At 39.9% G+C, this 26,275-nt stretch overlaps 1 protein-coding gene across 3 annotated transcripts in view; it reads left to right on the top strand.

Annotated features, from left to right (window-relative positions):
* LOC133616415 (glypican-5-like) overlaps positions 1–26,275 on the top strand; it is a 129,319-nt gene that overhangs the window by 88,461 nt on the left and 14,583 nt on the right. For all 3 annotated transcript variants that reach the window (XM_061975618.2, XM_061975619.2, XM_061975617.2), the window contains one exon: positions 15,186–15,327. In XM_061975618.2, coding sequence (XP_061831602.1) covers positions 15,186–15,327 — 142 coding nt within the window. The remainder of the gene's footprint in view (positions 1–15,185; positions 15,328–26,275) is intronic.

Below are 26,275 nucleotides of genomic sequence, written 5' to 3'. Positions count from 1 at the left end.
CGCGCCGTCGTCTGCCTCTGGCTCTCTGCCTCTCGCGCTCAGCATCCGCTTCTCGCTCTCCAACTCTCTCCCCCACGTCCTAGGCTGTCGCCCTTTTATACCTTGCGAGGAGATTAACTGATTGTGACCAGGTGCGCGATCCACGCACCAGGTAACAATTGCGGCTTCGATCTCGGCGTGCACCGCCTCGCCGCTTGCTCGCCGTCCGCGCCTCCTCGCCGCAATCTTTGAGCGGGCTCCGGTATGCCCTACCTCGCTGTTGGACTGCCGGCCACATCTCCTCGCCGCCATCTTGGAGCGGGCTCCGGTGTGCCCTGCCTTGCTGTCGGTCTGCCGGCCCCGCCTCCCCACAACATCATATAGAGATGATGTGTGAAAAAATATAGTCAGAAGTTCTAATAACGGATGTTACAGAAGCTTCTGTTATTGTTTACAACCAGAGCAGCCATCTTTGGAAGCTAATCTGTGACTTTCTGATTAGAAAATCCGACTTTAGGGGATGTTCCTGTTAAAATTTACGACAAGGAACTCGGAAATTCATTCTTCCCAGTACAAATGGAACGTACCACAAGTCCCTTGCAACTGATTCCCAAGTCTGTCAGCCACATACTTGCCAACCCTCCCGGATTTTCCGGGAGACTCCCGAAATTCAGCGCCTCTCCCGAAAACCTCCCGGGACAAATTTTCTCCCGAAAATCTCCCGAAATTCAGGCGGAGCTGGAGGCCATGCCCCCTCCAGCTCCATGCGGACCTGAGTCCGCTTTCCCACGATATAAACAGTGTGCCTGCCCAATCACATTATAACTGTAGAATGATCGAGGGCGAGTTCTTGGTTTCTTATGTGGGTTTATTGTTAGGCAGTTTCATTAACGTCCTCCCAGCGCGATAACAACACACAACAGCAGCAGTCACGTTTTTGTCTACCAGCAGTTCATCTGCCGTAAACAGCAATGTTGTGACACTCTTAAACAGGACAATACTGCCATATATAACATCAATAACATATACGGCTTTTAGAGAGTGCAGTGCACAACTGCGCACACAACAAGGAGATGAAGCAGAAGAACGAGGAAGATACAGCCATGGCGACGCCGCCGACGAGTAAGATGAAGAAATACGCTTTGTTGCACCTTTCCTGCCTGAGTCCAGTGATTAGTTGCAAATCTTGCTTTATTGATTGCTTGCACGCAGCCAATCCAACACAAAACAATCTAGTCCCCGGCCGCACTCACGCTACCGCTCCCTCTCTTCTCTCGCCCACACACTCACTGACGTCACTCACCTCACATGCTCACCTATTAAAGGGCCACACACACACATACGCTACTCTCATAACAGCTTGTAAGATCCAAGCCGCAGCTGCGATTGGACCTGGATAGCCTCCGGGAAGAAGTAGTGGACTACCAAGTGCTTGGCACTGAAAATCTTCCTCAGGAAGCAAAGATTGACCGGTTTTGGGCCATGCTAGGGAGAGATGGAAGATTCCAGACTCTAATGCATTTGATGAAAGCACTTTTGTGCGTGCCACACATCAATGCATCATCAGAGAGGGTGTTCAGCATGCTTAGAAAAATAGTGACAGAGAATAGAACAAGGATGGACAATTCAACCCTTAACTCAACAATGAGTAGATGAGTGTTATGTGTGTGTATATGTGTAAATAAATGAACACTGAAATTCAAGTATTTCTTTTATTTATATATACATATATAATAAAATAAATATATATATATATATATATATATATATATATATATATATATATATATATATATATATATATATATATATATATATATATAGCTAGAATTCACTGAAAGTCAAGTATTTCTTATATATATATATATATATATATATATATATATATATATATATATATATATATATATATATATATATATATATATATATATATATATATATATATATGTGAAATACTTGACTTGGTGAATTCTAGCTGTAAATATACTCCTCCCCTCTTGACTAGTGGGTGCCATGATTGGGTATAAAAGCAGCTTCTACGAAATGCTCAGTCATTCACAAACAAGGATAGGGCGAGGGTCACCACTTTGTGAACAAATGCGTGAGCAAATTGTCAACGAGCTATTGCAAGCAATTTAGGGATTTCACCATCTACGGTCCATAATATCAACATGTTCTGAGAATCTGGAGAAATCACTGCACTTAAGCGATGATATTATGGACCTTCGATCCCTCAGGTGGTACTGCATAAAAAAACGACATCAGTGTGTAAAGGATATCACCACATGGGCTCAGGAACACTTCAGAAAACCACTGTCAGTAACTACAGTTAGTCGCTACATCTGTAAGTGCAAGTTAAAACTCTACTATGCAAAGCGAAAGCCATTTATCAACAACACCCAGAAACGCTGCCAGCTTCACTGGGCCCGAGCTCATCTAAGATGGACTGATGCAAAGTGGAAAATTGTTCTGTGGTCTGATGAGCTAGTCTGCCTCGCAACAAGAGCATAGAGAAAAAGAAGGAACTTCAGAACCAAGGAAATAAAGGCACCTCAAAGTTTTGTTTGTAATTTATTTCAGTCCATAAACCTATAAGTATACAGAACTATGTGTTATTATAATGTCTATTACTCTATTTGAAACGACGACGTACTTCCATGCAGGAATATACTGTAGAATTGTAAGTAGTCTGTTTATGACATGTATGAAGGTTAAGCTAACACCACAAGCTAACCGTGCTACCTCACTAACATAGTACTCCATTTGTAAATCTGCTGTTGCTGGACATAACGCTTCATTATATCCACTGTTGCCATACGTTGTAGGAATTGTCTCTGCGATTAAATGTAATTCTGGATAAATCCCTCTGTATTTTGTCTTCCAACCATGGCGGGAGTATTTTAGCCTTAGCCAAGCTCTGTGCCTCCATATTGGGCTGCAATTCTCGCTTGGCCCCGGGCGTCAGATATTCCAAGTAGGTCAATTGTCACGAAACACAAACATTTACCAGGGACTTCTTACTTATTGAGATGAGGCTGAAAGTTTGTGTAGTGACCTGTGCTGATTAGTACAAACAATTACAGTCAACGGGTCGTACTGTGGAAATATTTTTGTTTGGACTACAACTGCTGTAGGAAAATAAAAAATGGCAGACTCGCGCAGAGGGCTTCAGGTAAAACCTTTACCATGTATGGAGATAACCGCTGATGTAACCAAGGAAAAAAATATTACTACCTTCTAGGGTTGTACGGTATACTGGTATTAGTATAGTACCGCGACACTAATGAATCATATTCGGTACTATACCGCTTCTAAAATGTACCGGTCCACCACCCTAAGGCCACCCCGTCGTCGTCATGTTGTGACATTGCTGGTTTACGAGCAGAGGAGCATGTTCAGCAGCACTCAATCAAGGAGTACTTACAAGCAGACACAGTGTGTAGACAGAAAAAGGAGAACGGACGCATTTTGGCTTAAAAACTAAAGATAAAGGTGAAGCTATAACACTGAAACGTCCTCAGGAAAAGGTGCTTTAAGACATGGCTAGTTAGCTAGCGGCTAAAGTCCAGCCGCAGTCTGCAGTGTTTTAGCTACTTCTAAATCACTAATCCTCGCCTCCATGGCGACAAATAAAGTATGTTTCTTACAAGTATCATCCCTGCAGGTTGAGGAATAGCTAAACATGCTTCACTACACACCGTAGCTCACCGGCGTCAACATGTAAACAAACGCCATGGGGTGGATCTACACCTGACATCCGCTGTAATGATACCAAGTACAGGTGCGTATCTAGTCGATACCACTATGATTACATCGATATTTTGTAGTATCACAAAATCTTCTTTCGTTTAAAAAAATTATATATATTATGTTTATAAACTCAGGAAATATGTCCCTAGACACATGAGGACTTAAATTATGACCATTGTATAATCCTGTAACGACTTGGTATTGGATTTATACCCAAATTTGTGGTATAATCCAAAACTAATGTAAAGTATCCAAACAACAGATGAATAAGTGATTATTAAATGTTAACAGAAGTATAGATAGAACATGTTAAAAGAGAAAGTAAGCAGATCTTAACAGTAAATGAACAAGTAGATTAATAATTAATTTTTTACCACTTGTCCCTCATAATTTTGACAAAATAATAGAATGGAAAATGACACAATATGTTACTGCATATGCCAGCTGGTAAATTAGGAGCCTTTGTTTGCTTACTTACTACAAAAAGACAAGTTGTCTCGTATGTTCACTATTTTATTTCAGGACAAACTTGCAATAAGAAACATATGTTTAATGTACCGTAAGATTTTTTGTTAAAAAATAAAAGCAATAATGCAATTTTTGTGGTCCCCTTTATTTGGAAAAGTACAGAAAGTACCTAAAAGTATCGAAAATACATTTTTGTACCGTTACCAAAATTCCAAACAGGTAATTTAGAACAAGGCAACATTGTTTAATGAATATCTCTGCCATGCTCCATGGTTTGATTTGTAATTATGGGACATATGGGGATCCCACATAAACAAAAACATGTACCAACAGAAAATATCCACCCATCCATCCATCTTCTTCCGCTTACCCGAGGTCGGGTCGCGGGGGCAGCAGCCTAAGCAGGGAAGCCCAGACTTCCCTCTCCCCAGCCACTTCGTCCAGCTCCTCCCGGGGGATCCCGAGGCGTTCCCAGGCCAGCCGGGAGACATAGTCTTCCCAACGTGTCCTGGGTCTTCCCCGTGGCCTCCTACCGGTCGGACGTGCCCGAAACACCTCCCGAGGGAGGCGTTTGGGTGGCATCCTGACCAGATGCCCGAACCACCTCATCTGGCTCCTCTCGATGTGGAGGAGCAGCGGCTTTACTTTGAGCTCCCCCCGGATGACAGAGCTTCTCACCCTATCTCTAAGGGAGAGCCCCGCCACCCGGCGGAGGAAACTCATTTCGGCCGCTTGTACCCGTGATCTTGTCCTTTCGGTCATGACCCAAAGCTCATGACCATAGGTGAAGATGGGAACGTAGATCGACCAGTAAATCGAGAGCTTTGCCTTCTGGCTCAGCTCCTTCTTCACCACAACGGATCGATACAGCGTCCGCATTACTGAAGACGCCGCACCGATCCGCCTGTCAATCTCACGATCCACTCTTCCCTCACTCGTGAACAAGACTCCGAGGTACTTGAACTCCTCCACTTGGGGCAAGATCTCCTCCCCAACCCGGAGATGGCACTCCACCCTTTTCCGGGCGAGAACCATGGACTCGGATTTGGAGGTGCTGATTCCCATCCCAGTCGCTTCACACTCGGCTGCGAACCGATCCAGTGAGACCTGAAGATCTTGGCCAGATGAAGCCATCAGGACCACATCATCTGCAAAAAGCAGAGACCTAATCCTGCAGCCACCAAACCAGATACCCTCAACGCCTTGACTGCGCCTAGAAATTCTGTCCATAAAGGTTATGAACAGAATCGGTGACAAAGAGCAGCCCTGGCGGAGTCCAACCCTCACTGGAAACGGGTCCGACTTACTGCCGGCAATGTGGACCAAGCTCTGACACTGATTATACAGGGAGCGAACCGCCACAATAAGACAGTCCGTTACCCCATACTCTCTGAGCACTCCCCACAGGACTTCCCGGGGTACACGGTCGAATGCCTTCTCCAAGTCCACAAAGCACATATAGACTGGTTGAGCAAACTCCCATGCACCCTCAAGGACCCTGCCGAGAGTATAGAGCTGGTCCACAGTTCCACGACCAGGACGAAAACCACACTGTTCCTCCTGAATCCGAGGTTCGACTATCCGGCGTAGCCTCCTCTCCAGTACACCTGAATAGACCTTACCGGGAAGGCTGAGGAGTGTAATCCCACGATAGTTGGAACACACCCTCCGGTTCCCCTTCTTAAAGAGAGGAACCACCACCCCGGTCTGCCAATCCAGAGGTACCGCCCCCGATGTCCACGCGATGTTGCAGAGTCTTGTCAACCAAGACAGCCCCACAACATCCAGAGCCTTAAGGAACTCCGGGTGGATCTCATCCACCCCCGGGGCCTTGCCACCGAGGAGCTTTTTAACTACCTCGGCAACGTCAGCCCCAGAAATAGGAGAGCCCACCACAGATTCCCCAGGCCCTGCTTCCTCATAGGAAGACGTGCTGGTAGGATTGAGGAGGTCTTCGAAGTATTCCCTCCACCGATCCACAACATCCGCAGTCGAGGTCAGCAGAACACCATCCTCAGAAAATATGTTTTTGCATAATATGACCCCTTTAACAGCACATTGCAGACACAAATTGGGCTCTTTCTCGTTTCAATAAATTGACAAGATTAAAGTGCCCACACTCCAAATGAGCCGTTAGTTGAACAACTTTGAGGTCACTTTTGAAACTAAATCCTGCCTAAGTACTTTCTCATTGGAGAGACATTAACTAAAACCTTTAATTTATTATTATTCATCACTGTCGTTTCTGCTGTCCACACACCCATATTACCGGGATGAGAGGAGGATCAAAATATGACAGATACATCCTTGGCGTGGCAATTATCTTATCAGCTGTGCTTCTGAGGTTTGTCATTTTCTCTGTCTTTGCTTCCACTAGTCCTATTCTGTAGTCGCTGTTAATTAGACCTTTGGAATACTGTGCCCTGTTTCATGCAAGCTTTGCCGTCTAATGGGATTCAGTTAGCTTAGTCACTCGTTATCCTTGCAATTAAAATCCGTTTGTACATACTCAACCAATCAGGACGGGCCTAATCAACCTTGTGAGAACCGGTCCTACATAGGAAAGGGCATCGGCCTCACCACTCTGCATCCATCTTTTGATTTTAAATAAGATCAGAAGACAACATGGCCAGTTATAGTTTCATTAGAAGTCTAACTCCGTCTCCCTGCACATTAAATTTGTATTTGGTGCAAGGGTCTTTGCACATGGGGGATGCGACTGACAAATGGTGGGAATATGCTGAATACTGTTCTGCACATTTTTCATATCAAAGGTGCTCCTGCTGGCAGTCACGCTGAACCGTCCTCACACAGTTGCTTAACATAAATGTAGAGAGAGTCCCTCCAAGATTTCACTATTATAATTCACCCAAATTCAACCAATCAGTTGTCATCGGGTTACCTTGCCATATGAAATGGAACCTTTTTATATTGCTCTTACTTCTGCTATCAGGCAATGTGCAACCAAATCCAGGCCCAGATTTATTCATCAGTAGTCCTGATGAATTTAGAGCTAGGTCAGGTCTTGGTTTAAGTCATTCAAATATTAGAAGTTTACTGCCAAAATTAGACTTAGTCAAAATCTGTATTCAAACAACCAATGCAGACATATTTATCTTATCAGAAACCTGGCTAAGCAAAGCAGTCTCTGACAAGGACATTGCTATAAATGGATATAATGTCTTCCGATGCGATCGTCCTCGAAAAGGTGGAGGAGTGGCTATGTATATAAAAAACAAATTTAATGTTACCTTATTATCATCACTGTCAATCACTAAACGATTTGAACTCCTTGCCCTGCAGCTTGAATTCTCACATGGCCAACCTCTCGCAATTGTAGGGTGTTATAGACCTCCCTCTGCCCCCACTGAAGCCCTTGCCTCTCTTGAATCCTTTATGAGTGGGTTAAATGCTAGTGAACTTCTCTTGGTTGGTGATTTAAATTTTGACTGGTTGACTTCCTCTTCTGATAACCTTAAAGCTGTATGCAACTCACTAAATTTAAGTCAATTACCGTATTTTTCTGACTATAAGTCGCAGTTTTTTTCATAGTTTGGCCGGGCTCCAGTGCGACTTATGTATGTTTTTTTCCTTCTTTATTATGCATTTTCAGCAGGTGCGACTTATACTCCGGTGCGACTTATACTCCGAAAAATACGGTAATCACTTCCCCAACTCGACCCAATACTAAAAACTCTTCAAAATCATCTTTACTTGATCTAATTCTAACCAACGCTCCCCATAAGTACACTGGCACTGGGGTGTTTGCCAATGACTTGAGTGACCATTGTACAATTGCAGCTGTTAGAAATTGCAAGCTACCAAAATCAAAACCCACTATTACATGCAAAAGAGATATTAAAAACTTTTGCCTCCCAGCTTTTATATATGACTTAGCTGCCTTTCAGTGGAACAGAGTTGCTTTAATTGATGATATTGAGATAGCGTTGAAATACTTTTATAATGAATTTCAACGAATAGTCAATAAACATGCTCCCTTTCGAAAATTTGGAGTTAAAGGTCGAAATATCCCTGGTTTTCCTCTGCAATTGGAAACCTTCTCGAAGAGAGAGGGCTCGAAAAATAAAGACAGAGGCTGACTGGCTTAGCTTTCGCCAGCTTAGAAATAAATGTACTTCGCTTGTTAAGAGAGCCAAGTCTGATTTTTACCTGCATGAATGCAAAAAACATAAATGATCCCAAAAAGTTTTGGCAAACCATAAAAGCTTATTTGAATCATGTGACAACAAATGACTTTCCAAGTCCTTTAATTACTCAATCTGGTACTTTGTCTGATAAGACAACTATATCAAATTGTTTTAATGAGTATTTTGTTTCTGCTGGATCCTTGTTTGAGTCATTGAATCCTCAATTGTCAAATGTTGGTTTAACTAATGTCAATATACCAAATACACCACAGGCTGTAAATAGACGCAGCACCTGCACTTTTGAGTTCACACCTGTATCAGTATCTGAGGTAAACAGTGCACTAAAGAGCCTGGACACAACTAAAGCAGCAGGACCTGACCAAATTTAACCCTTTTTCTTAAAATTGGCTGCTGATTTTGTTGCTGAGCCTCTCTCGCATATTTTTAACCTAAGTCTAACAAATAAAAGCATTCCAAAAATCTGGAAATCGGCCTTTGTTCTTCCCCTGCTAAAAGGGGGTGAACCCACAAATATAAATAATTACAGACCAATTTCTAAATTATGCATTTTAGCAAAATTGTTTGAGAAGATCATCAGTAACCAGCTAGAGGATTTTTTAGAATCAAACAATATTTTATCTCCATTTCAATCTGGTTTTAGAAAACAGCATAGCACTATTACAGCTGCTCTTAAGGTCCTCAATGATTTAATCGAGGCTGTAGACGGCAAGAAATATTGTGTCGCCCTATTTATTGATTTGTCAAAAGTATATGACACAGTAGACCACAGTCTGTTAATTCAAGCCCTTCATCACGTTGGATTATCTAAAAATGCAGCTGCTTCGTTCACAGACTACTGTCCAGCAGAACACAACGTGTACAGGTGGCTGGGACCACCTCTTCATTGCTGGGCATTACCAAAGGAGTTCCACAAGGCTCAGTGCTGGGGCCCATTTTATTTTCTATCTACTTAAATAATCTTTGCAACAATTTGTCAAATGCAATGTACCATTTTTATGCAGACGACACCATTATTTATTGCTGTTCAACCTCCATCACTCATGCTTTTGAGTTTTTACAAGATGCTTTTGATGTCATCCAGGCTCACTTATTTGATCTTAAATTGGTTTTAAATACAGATAAAAGCAAGGTAATGGTTTTCTCTCATTCAAGGGTGCTACTGGAAAATATTCCAAATATCGTAACATCAAATGGAAACCCTATAGAGCAGGTCTTAAATTACAAGTACTTGGGTTTTACTCTTGATCAGGAGCTTTCATTTAAAGCCCATATTAACAACTTGGTCTCTAAGCTTAGGGTAAAGCTTGGTTTCTTTTTTAGAAATAAAAACTGCTTCTCACTTAAAGTCAGAAAAAAATTGTTGACAGCAACTATCTTGCCTGTAATTGATTATGGAGACATGCTTTATTTTAGTGCTTCATCTAAATGCTTCCAGTCCTTGGACACTGTTTTTCATTCAGCACTAAGACTTGTTACTGGCTGTCGTAGTCTCACCCACCACTGTCAACTGTATATGAAGTCAGACTTATCTTCATTGAGTGCACGCAGATACACACATTTGCTGACTATCATTTATAAGGCTCTTTTAGGTTTAATACCGCCATACTTGTGTACTTTGTTTCAAAGAAAAAGCAGCTCTTACGCATTACGTTCTAACAATTTGTATGTTTTAACTGTTCCTCATGTACGGACTGAATTTGGCAAAAAAGATTTTGGCATTGCTGCTCCTATGGCATGGAATACATTGCTGACAAAACTGAAACTTACAGAACTACTTCTATTTGGAGCCTTCCGTTCTGTCCTGAGGGACAGACAGCAAGAGACGTTTGCACAGTGCCTGTGTTTTTAAAAGGTGTAAATCTTTGTTGTTTTACAGTTCTTTTATGTATTTTAAAATGTATGTCTTAACGTATTATTTTTTGAAACTGCTCTGTGACATGTGCTGTTGACCTCTTGGACAGGTCACCCTTGTGAAAGAGATCTTGATCTCAATGGGTTTCTTATCTGGTTAAATAAAGGTTCTAAATGTTCACCAATTAAATTTGTCTCTGAGCGGCGTTCAAACTCACACATCAACTGTCCAATCAAAAACAGAATCAGAATCAGAAATACTTTGTTAATCCTCGAGGGGAAATTAAGATTTTCAGCACAATCTCATTCAAGAGCAGACAAACATTACAGGGAGACAGAATAGGAAAGACATTAAAGACATTAAAAGAGCAGAGCTGATGCAACCAGCCATTTCTACATACAGCTACAAAAGTAAAACAACAACAAAAGAACAAACAAACAAAAAAAACAAAAAAATATATACACTGTGGTGGCCTTCTGTGGTGTTCCACGCCATCGTCTGCTGGGGTGGGAGAAGCATGGCCAGAGACAGGAGCAGACCCAACAAAGTAACCAAGATAGCCGACGGCACCCCACTAACTCTCGGCCAGTGTCCAGTCTGCATGGATGTCCAGTCTGCATTGATGTCCAGTCTGCATGGATAAATCCAAATTCAAAATGTATGTTTGTTTCTTACATAGACAAAGCAGGAGCAGCTGCATGTAACTCCTAATTGCTCAAACGGCGCAATTGTCGTCCTCCCAAGTAGTCCACTTAGGGTCATTAGGTCTTCAAATAATTATGCAATTTATTATTCTTATAGCCAAATCTGTGTGTTTATTTCTGTACCTGACATTTTCTGCTACAACTGTAGCGGTCCTCAGAGATTGTCACGTGATGTTGCTGTGACGTGTCTGGTTAGACCTACTTCCTGTTCCTGTCTACAGTGTGCCGCTAAGCCTTCTGGGTAATGTAGGATGTAAAAATGTATTTTCTAGTCTACATGTATGTTTAGTCTTACTTAACCTTTATTTAAAAAGTAATTAAGAACTGATTTTTTTTTTTCAATGTTGACCGAGCAAAGAGGCAGCTTTTACATAACACAGATGTCTCTCATTTACCAACAAAAAATATTGATATCGATCGCAAATGCTTTTAACGTGTGGGAGGAAATGTGTTGATGTTTAAGATGGACTAACACTTTTCAAGCGTAAAACATACACGGAGAACGTCTGCAATTTGTAGACAACAGAGCAGACTGCGAACAGTTTCTTTCAATAACTATTATAAATTATTACTGTTATTAGTTCTAATCAGGAATGTATACCCTGTACTGGTATTTTTTGGTACTGGTTCCCAATTGGGTCGGTCCAAGAACACCGTTAAGATTCTAGATCGGTATTTTTATTATCCAGCTGACCTTGGGAATTGTGATACGCTGTCACGTTCAGTTAAAGTGCCGGTACTACGCACGGTTAGATGATAATTAGCTTGGAATAATCAGCTTGGAATAATCACAAATGAGGAAGCAACACCACACAAAAGTTAGGAACACAACAATATTTTCTCAGAGAACCCAAAGTCACGCAGGCTAATAAGAGATAGAGTCAGTTTGAAATGAACGCCACTCACGACTGCGACTCCACCGCGCTTCATCAACCTGACTGTCCTCTAAACAATCCAGTTATCCATAGGCCAATATTAATCCACTCAATATAGTGAACATGTTAAATAATCACTGGGTACTTTTATTTATATAATACACATATGTCGATTGCTGTCAACACTGGCTTCCAGTCCGCCACTCAAATAGGTCCATATGCAACATAAACACGAAATACAATTCCTATTGATACAAAATGCACACCCACCTAACATGCTAATTGATTGTATTGGTTTATATTATGTATTTGATCTGAGACATCAAGTTAAATGTCTGTGTATGAACATGAATCCATCCATCCATTTTCTACCGCTATCTCAGCTGCATTCAGGCGGAAGGCGGGGTACACCCTGGACAAGTCGTCACCTCATCGCAGGGCCAACACAGATAGACAGACAACATTCACACTCACATTTACACACTAGGGCCAATTCAGTGTTGCCAATCAACCTATCCTCAGGTGCATGTCTTTGGAGGTAGGAGGAAGCCGGAGTACCCGGAGGGAACCCACGCAGTCATGGGGAGAACACGCAAACTCCACACAGAAAGATCCCGAGCGCAGGATCGAACCCAGGACTTTCGTATTGTGAGGCAGACACACTAGCCCGTGCATTAATGTATGGTATTCATAACATGAATACCATACATTAATACTATTTTACTTTATCATTTATTATTGTATTACTAATATTTTAAATGTTATAGGGACAAGCAGTAGAAAATGGATGGATGGATGGATATTTGTATCGGTATCGATAAAATCCTAACGATATACATTCCTATTTGGAATGAATTAAAACAGTGGAGTAATTTGACAATGAGCTCTCAGTATGTGTCTTATTTTAAATTTGTGTGGCATATAAAAAGTAAAATATCAAAACATTTGTTTTCCCGATTCCTGTGTTTTTTGAAAGTTCCAAGAAACACTAAAAACATTGACAATAAATTTATAAAATCAAAGTTGATTCAATGTTATTTAAAAAAAACAAGCTCCGGAACATTGTAATTTTTTCCGCAACTTTATGAAAAAGTTGGCACAAATTTAGGCATTTTCAATTCAACAAAAAAAACCCCCACAAAATCCTGGAGGGGACTGAGAAGATACTGAGTTCCACCCATTTCACAGTACATTGGTACCTTGGCTTTCATTAGTAATCTGTTGTAAACGGTCTGTCAAAGAGCGAATGACACGAAAACCGAAGGAATTTTCCCTGTAAAATCAATCCAATGAATCTCTTCCAAACTCCCAAAAATATGAAAAAAAAACGTTTTAATACAGAAATGCAGATAACCGCTGCTAATTACCCATACATGAACATTTAGCATCACGTTTATCTTTTATTTAACACTTTTGTTGGCAAAGACAGCCATAATCGGAAAGAAAGGAAGATAGGCGAGAACCTTTGTACTCATTTACGAGTTATGTCTTAAATTCTGTAGCGTTTCTCACCTTCTTTATCAACCGCAACTTTTCATTGGTTTATTTTGCATCCATAAAATTACATTATTAAAAAGCTTTTTGTTGGTAAGGAGCAGGTCGGAGTACATTCTGGTGAGATCTGCCATGCATACGCCACCTTCATACACTCAAATTTGTTCTTTATTTTATTTTTTTCTTTATCAAAGTGCTGGCTGGCAGCTTTCTTTGGCCCCACGGTGGATTATTTTGCAACATGACGCAAAGGAGAAAAAAAACATGCAAAAATAGAATGTGTATTTTTAGTTTTGCTTGTCTACTGGTGACAGTACATGATCCAATTTATATTTCATTATCAAGCATTATACACAGGCAAGTGGCAAACAGTGCTTCACACAAAAAAAGAAAAAACTGCAGAAAACTCACACACATACGGCACTTTTGGCAATAACGAAACAAAAGGCACAGAGGATTGAGAAACCTTTGAGACATCCACACTTGACAGTAACTAAAATTAACGCTGTCTAAAAAATTGTATGAAATATATGATAAAAATATATGTAAAAAGAAAAGAAAAGTAATGGTAAATGCTAAATGGTCTGTATTTAAGTAGCGCTTTACTAAACCTGGAATGATACCCTAAGTGTTTTAAATTACACAACACATTCACCCATTGACACACACATTCACACACAGATGGTGGATGCTGCCATGCAAGGCGCTAACCACAACCCATCATATATTATTATTATAACACTATACCATTAAAAATAATAATAGTAGACTAATACAAATAAATACAATAGAAATAAATAAAATAAGAAAATAATAAAACATATTTTAAAAAAAATTATAAGAGTTTAACATGATCAGTAAAAAGCCTTATGGTGTGGTTTTGTTTATTTTATTTTAACGGTGTCTGCGGTCCTGAGGCTCTATAAAATGGTTAACCCCCCCCCCCCCCCCCAAAAAAAATTGCACTGGTGTATTTCTGTCCCTTTGCGACCCTCATTTGCAGCCCGATGACACGTTGATGAATCATCACGCACACTCTAGTTTGTCTCCAATTCCCTCGGACATGCTGTCATAAAATGACCTTGCATCTGAGTGTCCGTGTCACAGTATGAGCGGGCCACATGTCTTCTTCTTCTGTTGCATCTTGCCTACGGATGCAGTACGTTACCATTTTCACTATCAAAAAGAGTATAAAGTATAACTTTAGTCGAGCTGTTGTTGTTACCAGTGTTTCCTAACCATAGGGCAAGCGCCACCTAGAGGGCCGCCAACAATATCTGTTTCTCGGCTGTTGTCCGTATGGGCTGAAGCGGTACTCAGTTGCAATACACTTACCCATCACTTGTGGCAATAATGACAATATAAAACAAACAGAAGAAGTCTGGCGCTAAAGTCATAGTGACGTTGCTTAAGCGCAAAAATTATGACTAATGTGGTGTATTTTCCATTGCACTTCAATTGTATTGACAGTTTATTTAATAAACATATTTATTATTATTATGTGTTTTTAATTTAGTTGTTTTTTTAGCCATGTGTGATTGTATATCAATTAATTGTTCAACAGTTTTTATGAGTCTATTTTTTTGCAGTATATTAGATTAGTATTTATTTTTGTAGACAGTCTGAACTTAGCCTTAATAATAAGTGATTAACACATGCTTTTTTTATAATTTGACCAGATTTATTCTACTAAACTGTAAATTTAGTAAATACTGTAAGTGACTGTAAAGATAAATAATTCAGTACTAATATTTCAGGTGGGGCCTCTGTAGTGGAAAAGTTGGTCACCAAGGTCTTAAATGTTAAGAACCCCTGATATATACAACCAATTCAGCTAATATGATAATCCAAAAGTATTTTTGTAATGTGCCTATGTGTGTGTTCCAATTAGGAACTTTTAGCGGAACTTGGCTGGGGAAACAAAGCCAGAAGTAAGGGTGATGAAGAGGAGGGCGGCAGTGCAGAAACAGACACTGGGAGCGGTGACGCTTGTGACGATGAAGACGGCTGCGAGGCATCTGGTGAGGACAATGGTGAGTCACAGGCATGAATGGCTTTTAACAAACACTACTTTCACGATGAAAATTAAGTAATGTGTTCTTGAGGAGCCTTAAAGCAATTTCTCATAATGCACATATTATTTAAATTGTCGATAAGTAGATGCTTATATCTGTTTTTCTAAAATTTGGTTGGAAATATTAGCAATGTCATCATTTTAAAATTGTGTGACATCTCAGAGTCATTTGTGTTGGGACTTTAAAACATATCAAATGTGGATGATATCTCCTGCAGATAATCAAGTTTATTGCATGTGCAACATAAGTGGAAATAATTACGATGACAATTCCTTTTGGCCGGTGACCAGTCCAGGATGTAGAAGGCTGGAGAAGGCTCGGGCTTACCGTATTTTCCGGACCATAGGGCGCACCGGATTATAAGGCGCAATGCCAATGAGCGGATCTAGTCAGGTCTATGTTCATACAAAAGGCGCACCGGATTATAGGGTGCATTAAAGGGGTCATATTATTTTATTTTTTTTCTAAATTGAAAACACTTCCTTGTGGTCTACATAACATGTAATGGTGGTTCTTTGGTCAAAATGTTGCATAGATTATGTTTTACAGATCATCTTCAAGCCGCTTTCTGACAGTCGCTTCAGGATGCGCCGTCTTAATTACGTGGCTCACCTTCGGCAGCGTCTTTTCTCCGTCATCTTTGTTGTAGCGGTGTAGCGTGCAAGGAAGGGAGTGGAAAAAGTGTCAAAAGATGGTGCTAACTGTTTTATTTCATTCAGACTACTTAAATCAATAACGGAGTAGCATCTCCTCATCCGTAGCTCACTAGTGCAACAACCTGTCCTGTGAAAAACCGTCCGGCCAGAAACTCTCTAATAACTAAAGTTCCTTGGGTGAATAATTTCAACTCATTACACCGGTATGTTTTAACACTTTCATGGTGAGTTTACTGACAGATATAAGTAAGAACTTTACACTACTTTATATTAGAAATGGCAACAGCGGAGGATGAATGTCCCATAACCATAAGATAGAGAAAAAGAAGAAGCTTATCGACGACGGTGTTGGCACCGACTACAAAGGCGGACACGTACAAATTTTCAGGACTAATGCAGATCCCAAATACAGATCAGCAAGTACCAGAAGGTAAGAAAAGTTGCTTTTGCAAAATGTTGCGAAACAAAACGCCACATAATATGTCTTACCTTATACACACACCATAATAATACTCGTATTTTGAAGCACAGTACAATCCATCAAGCGGTGCGGCTTCATAGCTTACCAAAGTCGTACTAAAACATTTTGATATAATTTTGAGCGCCGTGTGTAATGTTCTATATTTTCAATGGAACATATAACATTTTGGTGTTGTTTACTCGAGTCATATTGCAGTCTACACGTATCTCTTATGTGTGACTGCCATCTAACTGGTCACACTTATCATTTCACCATGTACCAAATAAAATAGCTTTGAGGTCGGTATGCACAACCAACATTATTCCTTACATTAGGCGCACCGGGGTATAAGGCGCACTGTCAAGTTTTGAGAAAATGAAAGGATATTAAGTGTGCCGTAAGTCTGAAAAATACGGTACTTTCTGGCCATAGAAAGAATAGGCAGTCAGGTAAATGGATGAATACATGAAACATGGCAAACAATTAAGGCTGGGTTTTGGTACATATTCAAGTATAGTAGTTTCAGGGATTCCCCTAAACTGCCAAGATACCTGTGGCGGTGTGGGCGTGGTTATGGGCGTGGTCACAATGACGCCATCGAGTAATTTGCATTATTTGCTATAATGATATGATTTACCTTAAAAAGGCTAAAACAATGTATACATACATTTAAAACAAACCTGTTTTTATTAATTTGTATTAACATATTTTTTTTATCGTTTTGCCATATTCTCAATTTTTGCTGCTTTTTGTACAAAGTACTTTGTTGAAATTTAAGTGTTTACAGACTTTTAATTACTTTTTTTTTTTAACTAAAAACAACTAGCAATAAATCTAGCATCTTCTTCTGGTGTTATTATAAAATGTACTCTTCTTTAGAGTCTACTACTATCCCTTGATGTCTCTGACTAAAAAGGCTAAAAGACTTCAGACTTGGTTTGCGCTGTTGCTCTAGTTGGACTTTCTCTTTTTAAAAGCTGCCACTGACCTCTTAATATTTGTACATTTGCAATATATATAAAAATCACGTCCACATCGCAGACATGCTGACAACGCTCCAGACAATGGCATGCGTTTTGTTTACATCCAGTTTCGGTAGCGCGGTTTTTGGTGATACATGTCTTTTTTTCGGTGGTCAAGTTTTCGGTACATCACTTGTCATTAGTGCGCAAATAATAGGCTATATATATCAATTCATACTGTAACGACCAGCTACTGTTGATGTTTTGTGTTTGTGAGGTTTGGATTTGATGTCAGTTTTTCCCATGTTCACAAACACACCGTCCGTGCCTGAAAGGTGATAAGCGCAGAATGAGCAAGTGTTGTGTGTCCGGCGGGGTAGCGAAGACTCAAGGAGACGAAAGCCTGTTTATGGGAGGTAAAACCGGTTGAAATTGTGCTGTTGTTTGTTATCATAAGATTGGTAATAAAAGTTAAAAATAGCGTCAAACTTTATCAGATGGGGTTACAATATATTATATTACTTTAATTTGTTTTTAAGTACAAAAAAAACAACCTTATTTTCAAGGTGTGGCGGTAATAAAAATGTTGTGGCGGCGGGCCACATTTAATTATATTAAGGGAAAACCAGAGTTTGTAAACTACGAGTAGAATTATTGTGCTGAATTTTACAGAGCTTTTAAATCAAAACACTGGTATCTCAAATCAACGTCTCCCATTGAAATGAACTGAAATTCATTTTCCCCATTGCCAACAACAACAACAACAACACTATTTCAACATGTAACATGCCTGTCAAAAGGAAAAACTAACTTTCAGATAATACATATTGCATAAAAACATTAAAATAGAATGTACTACAAACAACTACGGTAGTTTTATGAATTAATGTGATAATAATGTACAGCATATTTGCCTTGGAAAGGAGATTTCTATGGAATCTTCTTCCAGCTGCTTCTCACTTATGCACACCGTCAGCAGCTTGTCTATATTTCCACTGAAAAAATAGCTGCTGTTTAGATAGTACTTTACCCTTCTTGGCTGACATTAGACTCATTCTGCTTCATTAAGGTACAGACTAGCAGAGTTGCTTCACACTGTCACACAAAGTTATGCCAATCTTTAGCTATGAGCTAAAGTATAAGTAAGACCAGACACTAGTAAAACCAGATTATTTAGTCGGATCCTACAGGGTTCACTGTGACATTTGCACCGCTAACTAATGACGGTGATGCCTTTAACTTCAATTTTTGCTTGCAACTTAAAGCATAACAATTAGCTTGAATACAGCTCTTATCTCAAATTGGGGTATACTTAAGTTAAGGTAAAACTCGATGTGAATAAAGTAATTTTACAAGAAAATGGTCATATTTTATGAGGAAAACGTAGAAAACTAACTCCTAAAATAAACATTTTCAAAATATATCAAATATGAGCTAATTTAAAGGCCTACTGAAATGCGATTTTCTTATTTAAACAAGGATATCAGGTCCATTTTATGTGTCATACTTGATCATTTCGCGATATTGCCATATTTTTGCTGAAAGGATTTAGTAGAGAACATCGACGATAAAGTTCGCAACTTTTGGTCGCTGATAAAAAAGCCTTGCCTCTACCGGAAGTAGCAGACGAGTAGCGTGACGTCACAGGTTGTGGAGCTCCTCACATCTGCACATTGTTTACAATCATGGCCACCAGCAGCGAGAGCGATTCGGACCGAGAAAGCGACGATTTCCCCATTAATTTGAGTGAGGATGAAAGATTCATGGATGAGGTAAGTGAGAGTGAAGGACTAGAGGGCAGTGGGAGCGATTCAGATAGGGAAGATGCTGTGAGAGGCGGGTGGGACCTGATATTCAGCTGGGAATGACTAAAACAGTAAATAAACACAAGACATATATATACTCTATTAGCCACAACACAACAAGGCTTATATTTAATATGCTACGGATTAATCCTGCATAACAAACACCTGCCCCCTCCCGTCCATATAACCCGCCAATACAACTCAAACACCTGCACAACACCACAGCCCAAAGTACCGTTCACCTCCCCAAAGTTCATACAGCACATATATTTCCCCAAAGTCCCCAAAGTTACATACGTGACATACACATAGCGGCACGCACGTACGGGCAAGCGATCAAATGTTTGGAAGCGTACTCACGGTACCGTGTCTGCGTATCCAACTCAAAGTCCTCCTGGTAAGAGTCTCTGTTGTCCCAGTTCTCCACAGGCCAATGGTAAAGATTGACTGTCATCTTTCGGGAATGTAAACAATGAAACACTGGCTGTGTTTGTGTTGCTGAAGTCGGCCGCAATACACCGCTTCCCTCCTACAGCTTTCTTCTTTGCTGTCTCCATTGTTCATTGAACAAATTGCAAAAGATTCACCAACACATATGTCCAGAATACTGTGGAATTTTGCGATGAAACCGACGACTTAATAGCTGGCCACCATGCTGTCTCAAAATGTCCTCTACAATCCGCAACGTCACGCGCTGACGTCATCATACCGAGACGTTTTCAGCAGGATATGTCGCGCGAAATTTAAAATTGCACTTTTGTAAACTAACCCGTATTGGCATGTGTTGCAATGTTAAGATTTCATCATTGATATATAAACTATCAGACTGCGTGGTCGGTAGTAGTGGGTTTCAGTAGGCCTTTAAGGCGTAACAAGCACACATTCTTCTTTACTTTAACTACCAATGGTTACGTTAAAGATTAAGGGTTGTAATACGGTCAGTGATCCATTCAGTGTAAAGACGAGTGAGGAGTTTCCGACTGGTGAGCTTGGTCGCAAATATTTAAAATGTACATATTTATTTAAATATCTTTAAACATATTTGTGTATGATATTCCTATAGTAAAGTCATTTTGGGATCTTTTTTAAAGTTAGTTTAAATCATGCGACTAACTATACTGTGAATGATAACGATCAAAATTCCAAAGTGTAATTAATGTAGATTAATCTAATCCAACAATGCATGAACATACAGTACAGGCCAAAAGTTTGGACACACCTTCTCATTCAATGGGTTTTCTTTATTTTCAGGACTGTAGATTGTCACTGAAGGCATCAAAACTATGAATGTGGACTCATGTACTAAACAAAAAAAGGTGGAATAACTGAAAACATGTTTTATAATCTAGTTTCTTCAAAATAGCCACTCTTTGCTCTGTTTACTGCTTTGCACACTTTTGGCATTCTCTCGATGAGCTTCAAGAGGTAGTCACCTGAAACGGTTTTCACTTCACAGGTGTCATAGTTTTGATGCCTTCAGTGACAATCTACAATGTAAATAGTCATGAAAATAAAGAAAACGCATTGAAATGAGAAGGTGTGTCCATACTGTTGGCCTGTACTGTATATACAGTATACATATAACATACATATTCTGTCCACACATAATAGCTTCTGTATGAGAGGACTTTGCAGTTAATGCGGCAGTGAGTGTCATGTGCCGAGGAGGGGCTGTTTTTTTCCAAACACAGTAGCTTTTTTTTATTGCCTTGGGGGGAGCTCTGCCCTCTCCAGCATATTCCTGAATGGGGCAGAAATGCCACGTTTTACCTCCCATCTCATGTGTCTGATGCAAGGTTCATACTTATCAAGGTCTGCTCTTTTTGTCGTCGTGATGACACCAGTGTGTCAAAGTTGGTATTAAACACAGTGCTGCAGTTCTATTCAAGAGGGGTCTCTTTCACTCGCCCTTTCACTTCGTTTTGTCATTTCTCATTTCGCTCACCTCAGGAATTCACAGAGATTAAAATGATTGATTTTTTTTTCTCTCCCCTTCTCAAATAGCACAAACCCTGCCTTCAATCCTCCTGCCTCCCTGGACGTATTCTATAACGTCAATAATGTAAATGTAATCACATCTTTTCCGCTCCTCTCCTATTCTCTTGTGTGTAGCCACAAACTATTATGTTGTACCACATGCAACATCCACATCTCTGAATCGCATTACAGACGTTAATGATGTGGTATCTTGGAAAGTGATAATCATTCTGTCTTGTAAAAGCAAGAGCTGATTATCGTTTGTCGTATATTAACAACCCTGTTGTGTCTTTACCATACAAAAGATGTTTGGATGCATTAAAAGGTTTGGATGTTTTCACATGGGGCACTCAATCACAGTAACCATGGTTACCAGGTGGTCTTCCCTCCCACGGGTACCTATTTGGTGACAATGAAGTGTGGGAGGGCAACAAAGAAAGGCAGATGTTGTTTATTTCTGCAGAGTGATGTGGTATTTTTTTATTTAAGCTTAAACTTAATGTGTGATTTAAAGCGCACTACTGTGTTCATAACATTACCTCAGAACGTATTGGTGAACCGTTTTTATTTATTTAATGCATTTTGCCTCTGTTATCAACCACTGCTCTCAGTACTTGCCCCTTGATTAGTCTTATCTGTCCATGTGAAGCTTAAACAAGAACAGAAATAGCAATAAAAGAGTATCTTCTTTAGCGACTATAAAGTTCCTAGAGCCAGTCTTTGGTTCAGCCTGATCAGTGTAATAAAAAAAAACCTACCCTTTTGTCCAATCCAAAGTAGTAAGGTTAAAAACATGCTCTGAATGAAATAAGTATGATCTAACACAAGGGTTTTTGTTCTGAATAAGAGGCACAAAGATTGAGCCATCAATGTGTTTAATTGTACTAAAACGTAGACATATACCTATTTTTATTGAATATTTTTACCTAAAACGTAATTGTACTAAAACCAAGGCGTATGAAAACTGAGGTACCACAGTCTTCTGAACCAAAAACTGCACTATATTAACAAAGCGTGTTGCATTATTCATCAAATCGTCACAAATAGAATGTGTGTGTGTGCATGTGTCCCGATGTAATAATACATCCTGAGGAAACAAAATTCCCACAATCAAGTAAATAAGCCTATTCATCAATCAATCAATCAATGTTTATTTATATAGCCCTAAATCACAAGTGTCTCAAAGGGCTGCACAAGCCACAACGACATCCTCGGTACAAAGCCCACATAAGGGCAAGGAAAACTCACCCCAGTGGGACGTCGATGTGAATGACTATGAGAAACCTTGGAGAGGACCGCATATGTGGGTAACACCCCCCCCCCCCCCCCCCCCCCCCCCCCCTCTAGGGGAGACCGAATGCAATGGATGTCGAGTGGGTCTGACATAATATTGTGAGAGTCCAGTCCATAGTGGATCCAACATAATAGTAAGAGTCCAGTCCATAGTGGGGCCAGCAGGACACCATTCCGAGCGAAGACGGGTCAGCAGCGCAGAGATGTTCCCAGCCGATGCACAGGCGAGCGGTCCACCCCAGGTCCCGACTCTGGACAGCCAGCACTTCATCCATGGCCACCGGACCTGTGTGTCTCCCCCTCCACAAGGGGAGCAGAGGAGAAAAGAAAAGAAACGGCAGATCAACTGGTCTAAAAGGGGGGTCTATTTAAAGGCTAGAGTATACAAATGAGTTTTAAGATGGGACTTAAATGCTTCTACTGAGGTAGCATCTCTAATTGTTACCGGGAGGGCATTCCATAGTACTGGAGCCCGAATAGAAAACGCTCTATAGCCCGCAGACTTTTTTTGGGCTCTGGGAATCACTAATAAGCCAGAGTTCTTTGAACACAGATTTCTTGCCGGGACATATGGTACAATACAATCGACAAGATAGGATGGAGCTAGACCGTGTAGTATTTTATACGTAAGTAGTAAAACCTTAAAGTCACATCTTAAGTGCACAGGAAGCCAGTGCAGGTGAGCCAGTATAGGCGTAATATGATCAAACTTTCTTGTTCTTGTCAAAAGTCTAGCAGCCGCATTTTGTACCAATTGTAATCTTTTAATGCTAGACATAGGGAGACCCGAAAATAATACGTTACAGTAGTCGAGACGAGACGTAACAAACGCATGAATAAAATAGTGGATAAAATAGAACGAATTTTAGCGATATTACGGAGATGAAAGAAGGCCGTTTTAGTAACACTCTTAATGTGTGATTCAAACGAGAGAGTTGGGTCGAAGATGATACCTAGATTCTTTACTGATTCGCCTTGTGTAATTGTTTGGTTGTCAAATGTTAAGGTGGTATTATTAAATAAATGTCGGTGTTTAGCAGGACCGATAATCAACATTTCCGTTTTCTTGGCGTTGAGTTGCAAGAAGTTAGCTGTGTGGGTTGATTGTTATTCATCCTGCTCAATATACAATAAATAATGATGCTGCACATACCACACAATTAGGCTTCCTGCTGCTATAAATGTAAGCTATGCACATTCTATTAATGTTGTTCTCTGCTGTGTGCTTGCTTTCCCCTACTGTACCTGCCTGCTTCTCTAAACACCTACGATAGTTTACTCATGCAGAGTTGGTTTTCTGAGAGGTTTCTTTCCGATGTTCGTTCTGCCTTTAACCACGATTCCAGAAAAAAACATTCCCTGTAAGTTCAAATGAGCATTTCCACATTCAACTCACAACATCCCCACTGGTTTGTGTTTATGTACAACCATTCAAACAATCAACACACACAGTGATTCCACTGGAGGCTGTGTTTAACCTTGTGTGTGACTGTCGTTGCTTTGGCATTGTAACTCAAAACATTAGCAAGTGTTACAGTCTCCTGAAGATAATGAGCTGCAATAAAGTGTGTTACCACTCCGTTGAATTGCTCCACTGAGAGAGGATGAAATGTTGTCTACAGATCATCTAAATCTAGATTGAAAACTAGATTCTATCTGAATTGTATAATTGCACAGGGACTCACAAAAAAATGGGGACAGTTTCAATGTCAGTAAAAAATACAAATACAGTGGCACTATAACTTTAGAGTTTTTCGATATAAAAGCTGTCTTTCGGCTAATTGTTATGCTTTAAGCGTCCCTGCCATTAGTTGGCATAGAACATGCCAGAGTGAACCTCGTAATACCCAGCCAAAAAATAAGTATGGTAAAATGATTTCTAAACAGTGGACTTTTATCTTTTATATTATGGAAAAGCTGCTAAATGTGTGTTTGACAGAGAAGCAGCTGGAAGGAGATATAAGTCCACTCTCTGAGGTAAATACTGTACATTATTATTATATTACTTCATAAAATCATAGTGGTTAGTAGAAGATTCTATTGTGTTGTTTTATACAATATTTTCTATGTAAAAGTTTTCCTTTTTAAAAGGCATGTCACATATTAGAATGATGCTGTTTTAAGGAGGCAAGTACCAATTAAATTGTATTCATTTCAATAGGCGATGTTGATTTGAGGTAAAGGTTCTTTGACTTAAGAGCGCCATCACATAACCAATTAAGCTTGTAAATTGAGGTACAACTGTAGATTTTAATTTTTTTAAACAAAACTTCTTATATATATCTTTCTGACAACCAACACCATTTTTGGACATTTGTTTTGCTCTCTTTCTTTTGTCAAGAGTGACAACAATTGCATTGCATTGCACAATGGCATCATTAAGGCCGTACACAATCCTTTCAGAGACGCTGCTCCCCTTATGTCAATTAGAGACACTGTAAAGTCATCGACCGTAATTTCCGGACTATAAGGCGCACTTAAAATCCTTTTTTTTCCTCAAAACTCGACAGTGCGCTTTATAACCAGGTGCGCCTAAAGTAACGAATACGTTTGGTTGAGCTTACTCACCTTGAAACTATTTTATTTGGTACATGGTGTAATGATAAGTGTGACCCGTAGATGGCAGTCAAACATAAGACGTAAGTGTAGACAGCACAATGATGGCAATATGTCTCAAGTCAACAACACCAACATTTTAAATGTTCCATTGAAAATATAGAACATTACACACGGCGCTCAAAAATATATCAAAATGTTTTAGTATGACTTTGGTAAGCTATGAAGCCGCACCACTTGAAGGATTGTCGGCGCATTAAACATACAAGTATTATTATGGTGTGTGTATAAGGTAAGACATATTATCTGGCGTTTTGTTTTGCAATATTATGCAAAAGCAACTTTTCCTACCTTCTGGTACATGCTGATCTGCATTTGGGATTGGGAGAAGTTCTGAAAAATTGCACGCGTCCGCGAATCGATAAGCTTCTTCTTTTTCTCTATTTTCTTGTTATGTGACATTAATCCTCCGCTGTTGCCATTTCTAATATAAAGTAGTGTAAAGTTCTTACTTATATATGTCAGTAAACTTGCCATGAAAGCGCTAAAACATACCGGTCCAATGAGTTTACATTATTCACCCAAGGAACTTTAGTTATTAGAGTTCCGGTCGGATGGTTTTTCACGGGACACATTTCTGGTGTTGTTGTTTCCGGATGAGGAGATGCTGCTCCAATATTGATTTAAGTAAAGTCTCAATGTTAGTAAAACAGTTAGCTCCATCTTTTGACACTTCTTCCACTCCCGTCCTTGCCCGTTACACTGTTAAAACAAAGATGACGTGGAGAAGATGCTGTCGAAGGTGAGCCATGTAAATAAGACCGCCCACAAAACAGCCCATCCAAAAGCGACTGTCAGAAAGCGGCTTGAAGATGATCTGTAAAACATTTTGCAACATTTTGACCAAAGAACCACCATTACATGTTATGTAGACCACAAGGAAGTGTTTTCAGTTAAAAAAAAAAATGGGACTTATAATCCGGTGCGCCTAATATATGATAAAAGATAAAAAATAGACCATTCATCGGCAGTACGCTTTATAATCCGGTGCGCCTTATGGTCCGGAAAACTCTTTTTAGCACTGTTCTGTTTTTTTATTTGTGTGTGTGGTAGACATTTGGTTTGGTTGGCAACCTGCGGGTGCCAACTGTAGTGGTACAGTACAGATACTTATTATGTTTGCTAGACACACTCCAT

Source organism: Nerophis lumbriciformis, linkage group LG14 (genome assembly GCF_033978685.3).
Source record: "Nerophis lumbriciformis linkage group LG14, RoL_Nlum_v2.1, whole genome shotgun sequence".
NCBI classification, from domain to species: Eukaryota; Metazoa; Chordata; class Actinopteri; order Syngnathiformes; family Syngnathidae; genus Nerophis; species Nerophis lumbriciformis.
The sequence above is the reverse complement of the archived record's forward strand: the minus strand, read 5'-3'. Positions and strand labels throughout refer to the sequence as shown.